The sequence below is a fragment of the Neoarius graeffei genome, chromosome 8, assembly GCF_027579695.1.
Source record: "Neoarius graeffei isolate fNeoGra1 chromosome 8, fNeoGra1.pri, whole genome shotgun sequence".
In the NCBI taxonomy this organism is placed as follows: domain Eukaryota; kingdom Metazoa; phylum Chordata; class Actinopteri; order Siluriformes; family Ariidae; genus Neoarius; species Neoarius graeffei.
The window spans coordinates 89,316,625-89,329,025 of NC_083576.1; the positions used below are offsets into that span (position 1 = coordinate 89,316,625).

At 45.3% G+C, this 12,401-nt stretch overlaps 1 protein-coding gene across 1 annotated transcript; it reads right to left on the minus strand.

Moving 5' to 3' along the window:
• Positions 1 to 1,081: 1,081 nt before the first annotated feature.
• LOC132890297 (C-C motif chemokine 14-like) lies at positions 1,082 to 1,986 on the minus strand. The gene is made up of 3 exons (XM_060927107.1): positions 1,910 to 1,986; positions 1,275 to 1,392; positions 1,082 to 1,136 (listed from the first exon to the last, which is right to left on the minus strand). The coding sequence occupies exons 1-3, from the start codon at positions 1,974 to 1,976 to the stop codon at positions 1,082 to 1,084; spliced, it is 240 nt and encodes a 79-aa protein (XP_060783090.1). The 5' UTR covers positions 1,977 to 1,986.
• Between the last annotated feature and the right edge of the window lie 10,415 nt (positions 1,987 to 12,401).

The following is a 12,401-nucleotide window of genomic DNA, read 5'->3' on the forward strand; positions in this document are numbered from 1 at the left end:
GCCACCAGCTTGGACACAACAACACTACTACTACTATTACTATTAATACAAATATAATAATAATAATACAGGGCAGCACGGTGGTGTAGTGGTTAGCGCTGTCGCCTCACAGCAAGAAGGTCCGGGTTTGAGCCCCGTGGCCAGCGAGGGCCTTTCTGTGAAGAGTTTGCATGTTCTCCCCGTGTCTGCGTGGGTTTCCTCCGGGTGCTCCGGTTTCCCCATTAGTCCAAAGACATGCAGGTTAGGTTAACTGGTGACTCTAAATTGACCGTAGGTGTGAATGTGAGTGTGAATGGTTGTCTGTGTCTATGTGTCGGCCCTGTGATGACCTGGCGACTTGTCCAGAGCGTCCACTGCCTTTCACCCATAGTCAGCTGGGATAGGCTCCAGCTCGCCTGCAACCCTGTAGAGCAGGATAAAGTGGCTACAGATAATGAGATGAGAATAATAATACAACTTATTATTATTATTCATCCAGGAAACTCAGATGTTTTTTTTTTGGGTTTTTTTCCTGAGACACATTACGTTACGTGCTACTCTCCACATTGTTCCCGTGTAGAACACGTTTTTATTTCACAGGTAGGACAACTGTAATAATTGTTGCTTTACAGTATATACACTGAGTAACCACTTATCAAGTCCATATCCTCTATAAGTCACTCTGAAGGTAGAACGTAAATAACTATTATACATAAGTTAATACCTTATAAAGGGTGTGCGTGTGTGTAGTCTATACTCGACATATTTACTTATACATCATGTACAATTAATTTTGTGCAGCAACATAAAATGTGTGTATTAAACTCATGCTCCTGAACTTCATGAACACACAGTCTGCTCCTTTCTATAGTCCACACAGAACCAGACCGACCCATCGTTCAACATCAGTTAATACTTAATAAAGTGTGTGCGTGTGTGTGTATTTTATACTGTGCATATTAATGAATCATGCAGTTCACTCAGTGATGCGTGATACATTTATTTGAGTCTGCATTACATTAAGCATCAGTAGCATCCATAAGCATCATAATAAATGGTGTGTGTTGCATCTCAGTTGCAGCAGTAAGATGCTTTAAGCTTTTCATTCGATGGCAACTGTATGAACACACAGTCTGTGGAGCTTAGTAGTAGTAACACTGAAACACACACATCAACACACACATCAATACAATCTCAATCTACTCTCATCTCATTTAGAAATGGATTTAATTCCCATTTTTAAATTAAAATCCTGGAATTAAACAATAATCCTTGTGTAATTGTCAGATACTCACATGAAGCCTTGCTGTGGACAGCGTGGGTCTGTCTTTTTAACCTTCAGGATCTTTTCAGGAGGAATTTTGCCAGTGAAAAACTCAAAACAGCATTCTTTGGGGTCTTGAGAAGCTTCAACTGAGTGAGACACAGATGAGGTGATTTAGTCAAATAGAAACTCATAATAAAATAAATGTGCATAAATGTCATATAAAATTATTCATCTTTCAGATCTTCAGTTAATGAAATGTTTTGATATGATCTCACTACTACTACTACTACTACTACTACTACTAATAATAATAATAATAATCCAGGAAGCTCTGATCTGTTTTTAGACACATTGCATATTACGTGTTACGCATTGTTCCCGTGTAGAACACATTTTTATTTCACAGGTAGGACAACTGTAATCATTGTTGCTTTACAGTATATACACTGAGTAACCACTTATCAAGTCCATATCCTCTATAAGTCACTCTGAAGGTGGAACATTAATAAGTTTTATACATCAGTTAATACCAAATAAAAAGTGTGTGTGTGTGTTTCTGCATGTGTGTGTGTGTGTGTGTGTGGTTTATACTGTACATATTTACTTCTACTTCACACACAACTATTGTTGTACAGCTACATAAACTGTGTGTATTAAACTCACCAGCATCTGAGTAGAGCCCCATGATCAGGACGAAGCCCAGGACCAAAACCACACGATTCATCTTCATGTTCTCAGCAGGTGCGAAGATCTGCGGTGAGTTTCCCGATAATGTTGCAGGTTAAGGCTAAAGGGCGAGTTTAAACACACACTTCAGTAATGAACCTTGTCTCTGTATGTGGTTTTCCCGAACTCACTCAGAAGAAGGATTCTGAAGAGAAACTTTGATTAGAGCGTCTTTGCAGTGTGCAGCCTTGATTTCAGCATTAGTAGTTGCAAAAGGCATTAAGAGTTGTGAAATCCAGTCGATGAGGTCACACGGGGTTCATTTTTAACCAAAAATCTATGAAATATAGTGTTAAAATGTTAATATATCATTTCGTTGTTAAGCATTACATAGATAATGTGGTAATTAATAATTGAAAGTATTTTACACTTTTGTACAATAATATTTTTATACCAAGCATGTTTTTTAATTAAATAAACAACTGTTCACAATAAAGATTGAGAAAATAATAAGCTCAATAATTAACTAAATGTTTTCCCTGTGCTCGCTCATTTCACAGTAACCTAAACATACAGTCAGGATTTTTTTTTTTGGCTTTTTCAGTCCCTATATATTTTTATATATAAACAAAAAAACACAGACCGAAACATCTACCAGATTTCAGCAGGCACCTCGCGTATTGTTTTGTGGATCACTTTAAGGCCAAGTTTACATTAGACCGTATCTGTCTCGTTTTCTTCGCGGATGCACTGTCCGTTTACATTAAACCGCCTGGAAACGCCGGGAAACGGGAATCCGCCAGCGTCCACGTATTCAATCCAGATCGTGTCAGCTCCGGTGCTGTGTAAACATTGAGATACGCGGATACGCTGTGCTGAGCTCTAGCTGGCGTCATCATTGGACAACGTCACTGTGACATCCACCTTCCTGATTCGCTGGCGTTGGTCATGTGACGCGACTGCTGAAAAACGGCGCGGACTTCCTCCTTGTATCACCTTTCATTAAAGAGTATAAAAGTATGAAAAGCTTGCCATCCTTTCACTTGCAAGTGGTAAGTGATATGCGCTGGGATCACACGCACAGCGGCTCAGTCCCGAATCACTGCTTGTGCACTTTACTCGCGCGCTCTGTGAGCTGCGCAGGGCCGGAGTGCGCACCCTCTAGAGGGCACTCGCTGTTCAGGGCGGAGTGATTTGGAGCGCAGGATGCCTGCGGAGCCGAGTGTATCCGTGTATTGGCGTTGCTGTGTGCACACTAATCGTTTTAAAAACATTAATCTGATGATCCGCTGATACGGTCTAATGTAAACCCCACCTAAGACGGATAGCAGAGATGTTCTAGAACAGTTTTTCTCAACCACTGCGCGGCGACCCATTAGTGGGCCATGAAGCGCCATCTAGTGGGCTGCAAATTTTTTGTTCGTTGAAGCTAATTTTTACTGAGAGTACGGTACATTTGCTGGGTTGCATCCGACCTCACATCCACCTCATTAAGCAACGGTCACACTACAGCTCGCGGTGCTCTGCGATGGGTTGTTGATGAAAATGAGGCATTTTGGTGGCGATGCATGGCGATATACACATGAGCTAAAAGTTGTGGTTACATAGCACGTGAACACTTGACTGTCCCGGTTTTGCGCACTTGAGTCTGGCGCAGCTCGAGTGGCCGCGCTTGTTCACAGAGAGCATTGTGCGTGCGGTTGGGACCCGTTCTTTATTGGAAACACCTAATACTGATTTGAGCGCAATCAGCACGAGCAGATACAGATGCTGTTTTCACAGAAGCTTTGCAAAGTATTATCATTATCACATTTGTTTCTATCCATGTTTTTACCGCTGTTTAAATACTCTGCTTTATGATTCTGCTTTCTGTTTTGCTTTCGTTTTGTTAAATAACACGCCTGCTAAAAAACACTCTTTGTGCACTTACAGTAGATCCGTCTACTGCCATCTTTCTTGTAGTGTCCTGATTCCCAGATCTTTAACCCAGCCACATATAAAAAGTTGTATGCCTCCATGCTCTTCCAGGTTTTCATCTGTGTGTACAGCACCAGGTAGTTTGAGATGTCGGGGAACTCAACAGATGGATCATTTTCCAACTCGTAGGAAAAATTCTTCTTTGTTAGCGTGTAAGGATCTAATCCCATTGAGTGGTTTCTTTATCCACATTTTGGTTTTAATAACTTGCTTGTTTGCTGAACACAAACATGGCAATACATTCTTGTGTGAATGGACCAGACTCCACTTTTGGATCATTAATCCCTTTTGGCTGAGAATGCCCTGCATGCATGGTTTGGCTTCTGGCACATCTATACAGTTTTAAATACAATACCTACAATTAAACGCAGTTTGTTTTTATTGCACTTAATTAATTCCTGGGATCCCATCTGTAACAGGGAGTGATGTTGCATCCCATTAATACACTTTACAGTAGGTTATGAGGTTCTAATAGAATACATGAGCCAAAATAATTGGGGATCTTTTTTAATGGGCCCCAACTCTTTAAAAGTATTAATAAGTGGGCCTTACAGTAGAAAAGCTTGAGAACCCCTGCTCTAGAACACCTCTGGCAGTAGCCATTCCAGTATTTTGATTGGTGGAGCCGAGGAACAACTTTTTAGTGGAGCGCTAGAATCTTTGCCTAAACTAAAGTCATTCATTCAGCTTTGATATAGCGCTTCATCCGCTCCTGGACAGGTGAACCATCGTCTTTTTTTGTAGGCCTAAGTGACTGTAATGTGTCCCTGTTACCGTGGGCACTGAAACACGGGCAAGCAGGATCAAGTTCACTTTCGGTTTTTATTTCGAAACCAGGAATCAAACAAAACACACTTTTCAGCAGACTTCACAGATTTTCAGTGTCCCAGCACACCGGCGTGATTTCAGCCAGGGGAAGCGATCGCCATTTTCTGCTCCTCTCCCCTTTTATCTGCTCCCTCTCACTGCACACAAACACACACAAACAGCATATTGATTCACAACATGTGCTTCCACTTTGCCAGTCACCTTCCCCGGCTTCACTCTCCATTCACAAACCTGGCCTTGACCACGCCCCCACTGCCACGTAGACATCGTTTGTCATCTATGTTATTTAGCCTTGAAATGTGTAAGCTACATTTTGTGTTGTTGTATATGACATAACAATTGAGATGTAGCAGTTGATCGAACAAACCGTAGCCTACTGCGGCCAACGCTAGCAGGAGAAGCTCAGTGCAGCGCCAGTCAGTCCGCTGAAGTTGTTGCTAGATGTAGCGTTGCTGTAACAGAAATCACACTGAAGTTAAATTGTAACAGTTTGACGGCACTAGCGAACTCACACACAGATTGGTGTGTTATTCCACAGAGTTGCTGGCTATGGAAAGCTTATGGTAATGTTACCAAAGTGTCAGTAATTTGTGTAGCAGACTACACATTTTAATTGAGGCTACTCGTTTAGGCGAGGTCATCAATTCAGCTATGGCTACAATTTAGGCTATGGGAGATCGGGAATCATTTGTATCCTCAATGGATTTAAAAAGGATACCAGGGAGGTTATAAGGATCAGATAATTGTAATCTTACGTTTTTTTAGAATATAGATCAATTCCGTCAGTGGGAAGTATATTCAAATGGTATAGGCTGTATCTGGCGCTGTTCATGGCACCGTTTTGGCAGTAGTTTTTCTGCCAGTGGGTTAAAATTCTATTTTTTGTAACGTAACCAATATAACTCAATTTGCTATAACATTAGAAATGTTTGTCAGTGATGGCTATGATCTCTAGCATGACCTCCTCGAATGTTCATTAAGTTGTTTCCTGAAAGCCATGTAAATCCTTAAATGTATCCCTTGCCTATTCCAAAAAATACCACTGTTCCTGAAAAATTAATATTCTCATCAATGTTTTGAGATAAATTTGAACAAACAAAATTCAAGCAAGCAATAGGAATAAGGATTTTATCTAATAGTGTACTATTTATTGTTAAAGATTGGACAGGGAGGAGAAGAGTGAGAAAATAAAGGAGTAAAAGGAGTGATGGTATAAAAGAGAAATAAGACAAGTGACATATATGGTAAATAATTTAATTTATTTTTTTCGCAGTCTGGTTTCCATCAAATCCTGCACTCTGATTGGCTGGCGAGCGGGTTCATATCCTACGATACGGACCCCAGTTATGGACCTCGGTTACGGACCTCTGGCGACTCACTCGTTCACAACAACAACAAACATAGTAGCAATTTTTGTCAACATTTCACATTTCTCAGGGGAATAGCATTAATTTTACATCATGGATAGCGATAACGACAATCTTCACAGCGAAAGCGAGTTTTACTACCCTGAGGAAGAAGAAATAAAATAAAACATTTCAGGAGAAAGCTAAAAACCTGTAACTGTTGCTAACGCCGAGCAAAAACATGGCTGAATCCTGAATGACTCAATTTTGTATAAATAGGGGACTACATACGTGGCAAAATGCAGTTTTTTTCCTGCCATGGAAGTGCACTTGTATACCGAGGAGGAAGCCATTTGCATTACAGCTGTGAATGAGGATTCAAAATGGTGGCTCGGCTTGGTTTTCCCTTTCGGGCGCTCTTGTTTTATTAGAATTTGGTAAAGAAAAAAATAACTATATTATTTACCAGCTTAAGATCGGTCCGTATGGTGAAATACCATGACTTTGGCCTTGAATACTGACCTCGACCCAGAGGGCCTCGCTCAGTACTTTCAAGACCTCGGTCACGGTATTTCACAATATGGACCTCACAGCTGGTAAATAACATACAGTATATATATATATATATTTACTTTCATGGGTCTCAAGCATGTTTCGGATAGCCTACAATTTAAGAGTCTATAAATCCAAACTATGGACCCATACCAGAGATTTTCAGATTTTCTTTAATTAATGTGAACCTAAAGCAGTTGCAGAATCGGCCTACAGTGCACGCAGTGAGGGAAATCACACTTATTATGCAATGCATGATCACAAGACATGAAAAACAGAAATGCCCACCCTTTTTATCACAAAGATGAAAACAAATCAGGCGATTCACTCAGTGGTGTGTTTATGGTTGAGAAAAGCAATGACTAAACAGTGTCCATAGTAATACTGAAACACACACACACACACACACACACACAGAATGTGCTCTCATCTCAACAGCTTCTCAGAAAAATTCATGCATGAAGTGCTTTCACCCTGTGGGTACCCAATCTGCACTCACTGCCCAATTTGTGCTGCACGTACTGTGTACCATAATAAGTTAACCACACCCACATTTCCACTACACTTTTTAAATAATGTTGGTGTGTAATAAATCCATCCATTATCTATAGCCACTTATCCTGTGCAGGGTCATGGGTTAGCTGGAGCCTATCCCAGCTAACTATGGGCAAGAAGTGGGGTCCACCTCTCACCCATATCATTGCAGGGCTGACACACAGAGACTAACAACCATTCACACCTACAGTCAATTCAGAGCCACCAATTATCCTAACCTGCATGTCATTGGACTATGGGGGAAACCAGAGCACCCAGAGGAAACCCACACAGACACAGGGAGAACATGCAAACTGTTAGGGTTTTGCTGGGATTCGAACCTGGTTCGTTGGTGTGATGATCCAGCAAACCCCCACTAGGCCACCAGGGGAATGACTAAAATGCAGAGGCGTGAGGCGGAAGTAGAAAAAGTAACAAAAGGTTTATTTATACTATGTACACTATATACAATCCAGGGCAAAACAAAAAAAACAAAAACAAAGAGTATAATTCAAAAAGAAAAAGGCAAAAATGCAAACGCTCAGAAGATCCATAAAACACAGTACAAAGGAAACTGGAGATAAACATAACAGCACAAAGACTCTGTGACAAGAGGACTGAACTCAGGGGTATAAATACACAAACTAATTAAGGACACAGGTGAAGATAATTAGGACTAACAGGCAATTAACAAAAAAAAACACAAAACACAGGAACAGTGGCGGCCTCTAGAGGCCAAAATAAATATGACATGAAAAGGAAATAACAGCGGCCTCTAGAGGCCAAAACAGTCCAAGTCCTAACAGGACCCCCCCCCCCTCTAGGAGCGTCTCCTGACGTTCCCAGGGCGATCCGGATGGGCCAAATGGAAGTCCCGACACAGTTCTTTATCCAGGACATCCCGAGCAGGAACCCAGCAGCGCTCCTCAGGACCATAGCCCTCCCAGTCCACCAGATATTGCAACCCGCCGCGGACCCGGCGGGAGTCAAGCAGGCGATGCACAGTGAACACAGTCTGCCCCTGGAAGATGCGGGGGGGTGGGGGGTTCCTAGGGGCAGGGGCATACGTAGACGTCAGTACAAGCCGCAACAGGGAAACATGGAAAGTGGGGTTGATCCTCAGATTCCGGGGCAACTGAAGCCGGTAGGAGACAGGGTTCACCCTGCGCACCACCTTGAAGGGGCCAATGTAGCGAGGAGCAAGCTTGCGGTTCTCCACCCGCAGCGGAAGTTCCTTAGTGGACAGCCAAACCCGCTGCCCAGGGCGGAAAGTGTGTGCAGGTCTTCTGTGGCGGTTGGCCTGAGTCTGGTTGGTTCTGGAGGTCTGTATGAGGGTCTTCCTGACCTTGCTCCAGGTCTTGCGACACCGTCTCACATATTGGTTGACCGAGGGCACCCCCGCGTCCTCCTCCTGGTCCGGGAACAGAGGTGGCTGGAACCCGAATTGGCACTGGAATGGCGACAGCTTGGTGGCCGATGACTGCATGGTGTTGTGGGCGTACTCTGCCCATGGCAGCCAGGTGCTCCACGATGTCGGGTTATCCATAGCCAGGCCTCGCAGGGTGGTTTCCAGGTCCTGGTTGAGCCTCTCCGTCTGACCATTGGACTGTGGGTGAAACCCAGAGGAGAGGCTGGCAGTGGCTCCGATGACCTTGCAGAACCCGTGCCACACTCGGGAGGAGAACTGGGGCCCTCGGTCTGAGACGATGTCCTGTGGAAGACCAAAGACTCGGAAGACATGATTAAATATAAGTTTCGCTGTTTCAAGAGCAGAGGGGAGTTTGCACAGAGGTATGAAGCGGCAGGCCTTGGAGAATCTGTCAACAATGACCAAAATGACCATGTTACCTTGTGACTCAGGGAGACCCGTGATGAAGTCGACTGCCACGTGGGACCAGGGACGCCGGGGAATGGTCAGAGGATGCAGGAGACCCTGGGGACGCTGTCGTGGGTTCTTGGTTCTGGTGCAAACCTCACAGGACAGGACAAATGACCTTACTTCCTGCTCCATGTTAGGCCACCAGAAGCGTCTTTTCAGGAAGTCCAGGGTCCTCCGAGCTCCCAGGTGGGCGGTGAGAGGGGAAGAGTGACCCCACTGGAGAACCTTGGCCCGGGCTTGATGTGGGACGTACAAGAGGCCCGGTGGCCCCGTCCCAGGACCGGGGTCCTGGCGTTGGGCTCGTCGAACAGCCTCCTCAATACCCCAGCGGACAGGGGCCACAATCCGGGACACCGGGATAATAGGCCCGACTTCATTCTCCCTGTTAGTGGCAGAGAACAGCCTGGACAGTGCGTCAGGTTTGGTGTTCTTGGAGCCGGGACAGTACGAGAGGGTGAAGTCAAACCGACTGAAAAACAGGGCCCACCTAGCCTGTCGAGGGTTCAGTCTCTTGGCTTGCTGGAGGTACTCCAGGTTCTTGTGGTCAGTCCAAACCAGGAATGGATGTTGCGCTCCCTCCAGCCAGTGCCTCCACTCCTCAAGGGCCAGTTTGACCGCTAGCAGTTCTCGATCCCCCACATCGTACCGGGACTCCGCAGGACTCAGGCGGTGGGAGAAGTAAGCGCAGGGGTGCAGCTTTCCTTCCGAACGTTGAGAGAGTACCGCGCTGACACCACTGTCCGAGGCGTCCACCTCCACGATGAATGGTTGGGAGGTGTCCGGGAGGACCAGAATGGGTGCCGTGCAGAAGCGGGCCTTGAGGTCTTTGAACGCCTTTTCTGCCTGAGGAGACCAGCCATAAGATCCACCTGTCCCTTTGGTGAGGTCTGACATGGGTGCTGCCACAGAACTGAAGTTCCTGATGAACTTGCGGTAGAAGTTAGCGAATCCTAAGAACCGCTGAACCTCCTTAACGGACTTGGGAGTAGGCCAGTCCCGGACGGCCAGGGTCTTGGCAGGGTCCATTTGGAGTTGGCCTGTCCGTACAATAAATCCCAGAAAGGAGACCTCAGGAACATGAAATTCGCATTTCTGGGCCTTGGCGAACAGATTGTTCTGTAGCAGCCTCTGGAGAACCTGGCGGACATGGTGGCGGTGCTCCTGCACGGTCTTGGAAAAGATAAGGATGTCATCGAGGTAGACAAAGACGTACAGGTTAATCATGTCCCTTAAGACGTCGTTGATTAGGGCCTGAAAAACAGCTGGTGCGTTGGTGAGTCCAAAGGGCATCACCTGATATTCGTAGTGCCCAGACGGGGTGTTAAAGGCAGTCTTCCACTCGTCTCCCTGTCGGATACGGATGAGGTGGTATGCGTTCCGTAGGTCCAACTTGGTGAAGACGGTGGCGCCTTGGAGCAGGTCGAAAGCAGTGGACATCAGCGGAAGGGGATATCAGTTGCGCACAGTGATCTTGTTCAGGCCCCTGTAGTCAATACATGGTCGAAGCCCCCCATCCTTCTTGCCGACAAAGAAGAAGCCGGCACCAGCAGGTGAGGTGGAGGGTCGAATGAACCCAGAGACCAGGGCGTCTTTGAGGTATTCCTCCATAGCCTTGCGTTCTGGCTGAGAGAGGGAAAACAGTCTGCCACGAGGAGGGGTAGTCCCAGGGAGCAAGTCGATGGCACAGTCGTAGGCCCGGTGCGGAGGAAGAACGGCGGCCCTGCTCTTGCTGAATACCTCCTTGAGATCCCAGTACTCTGTGGGAACTTGAGATAACTCGGTGAGATCAGGGGGCTCGGCAGGAGACACAGGAGAGCTACCGTCGGTGGCAGGCCAATGTGCCCGCATTGACGCGGCAAGCACGCGGTATCGACGCGGTACGTACCGCATCTGTTTTGAACTGAGCTGCAATGTACCCAAACGACCACCAGGTAGCACTTGGGAGCACTCACCCCAGATAGCAAAATCCTCCGGCCCCCCTCTACTCACGGGGTAGCCTATTTGCATATGAATAGCAGCGAAACTGCTGCATCAATGGGTAGCCTATTTGCATATGAATAGCAGCGAAACCGCGCATGGTCCGAGAATTGCCTGGCTTGCCTCGAATTTCCTCACTCAGTATTGGATGAAAACACTACTTTTAAACCAAAGAAATCACTCGTGATTGGTTGGCAGATGCCACTAGGCCTAGGCTATTGGTTACCCTGGGTCATCATAACCACAACATACATATATACACACACACATACACATATACACACATACACATACACACACATACACACACATACACATACATACACACACACATACATACACACACATATACATACACATACATATACATACACATACATACACATACATACACATATACATACATATACATACATACACATATACATACATACACATATACATACATACACATACATACACATATACACACACATATATACACACACATACATACACACACATACATACATACACATACATACATACACATACATATATATATATATCTGTTGTGGTTATGATTAGCTATGATGCTGTATATTCATGTCATTGTTATCCTATCAATGACACACATTTATTGAGGAAGGAAAATTTGCAAGGAACGTTGTATCAAACAAGAGCTTTATTTTCAAAATCAGAGTAAGTACAAGACGTTAAAAAATAAACAAAATGGCAGCATTCAGTCAAAGACAAACAGTAGTTGCCTATACATTCTCTAGTGCAAGAGAGATGTGCAGGATACAAAACTAAACAAAAGCAAATAAGCACCGTATTTTAGTCCTACAGCTCCATGAAGTGCATGCTTGCGGTCTCTGAGCTGTGGGGAGCAGGCGGCATCGGACCGACATGCAGTCGTCTGTGGTGGGTTGCCCTGTACTTTGGATCTGCCTCAAGCCTTGATTGCAGCGTACCGGTAGCACATATGGCCCTTTTCCACTACCCTTTTTCAGCTCACTTCAGCTCACTTCAGCCCGACACGGCTCGTGTTTCGACTACCTTAAAACAGCACGACTCAGCTCGCTTCAGCCCTGCTTAGCCCCCAAAACTCGCACGGTTTTGGAGTAGGGCTGAAGCGAGCCAAACCGAGCTGAGTGAGGCTGGGGGCGTGAGCAGACACTCCCCTGTGCACTGATTGGTGAGGAGGAGTGTCCTCACACGCCCCGCGAGCACGCTGAGATCTGTAAACCCGGAAGAAGGAGAATTACGAATTACGAGAATTTCTGAAGCCTTATGCACCTCGTCTCATCTATACGCTCTTGCCAGTATCTGTTGGCATTGTCGGTGACAACAAGCCACAGCACCAAGACCAGCAACACTAACGACACCATGTCCTCCATGTTTATTGTTTACTATC

Bases quoted from the DNA above. Each gene is read 5' to 3' on its own strand.
- LOC132890297 (XM_060927107.1), bottom strand. From the start codon at position 1,976: ATGAAGATGAATCGTGTGGTTTTGGTCCTGGGCTTCGTCCTGATCATG. The intron at 1,393-1,909 runs GTGAGTTTAATA...TGTCTCACTCAG, and splicing joins GGGGCTCTACTCAGATGCTG to TTGAAGCTTCTCAAGACCCC. The intron at 1,137-1,274 runs GTGAGTATCTGA...TGTGTGTTTCAG, and splicing joins TGTCCACAGCAAGGCTTCAT to TGTTACTACTACTAAGCTCC.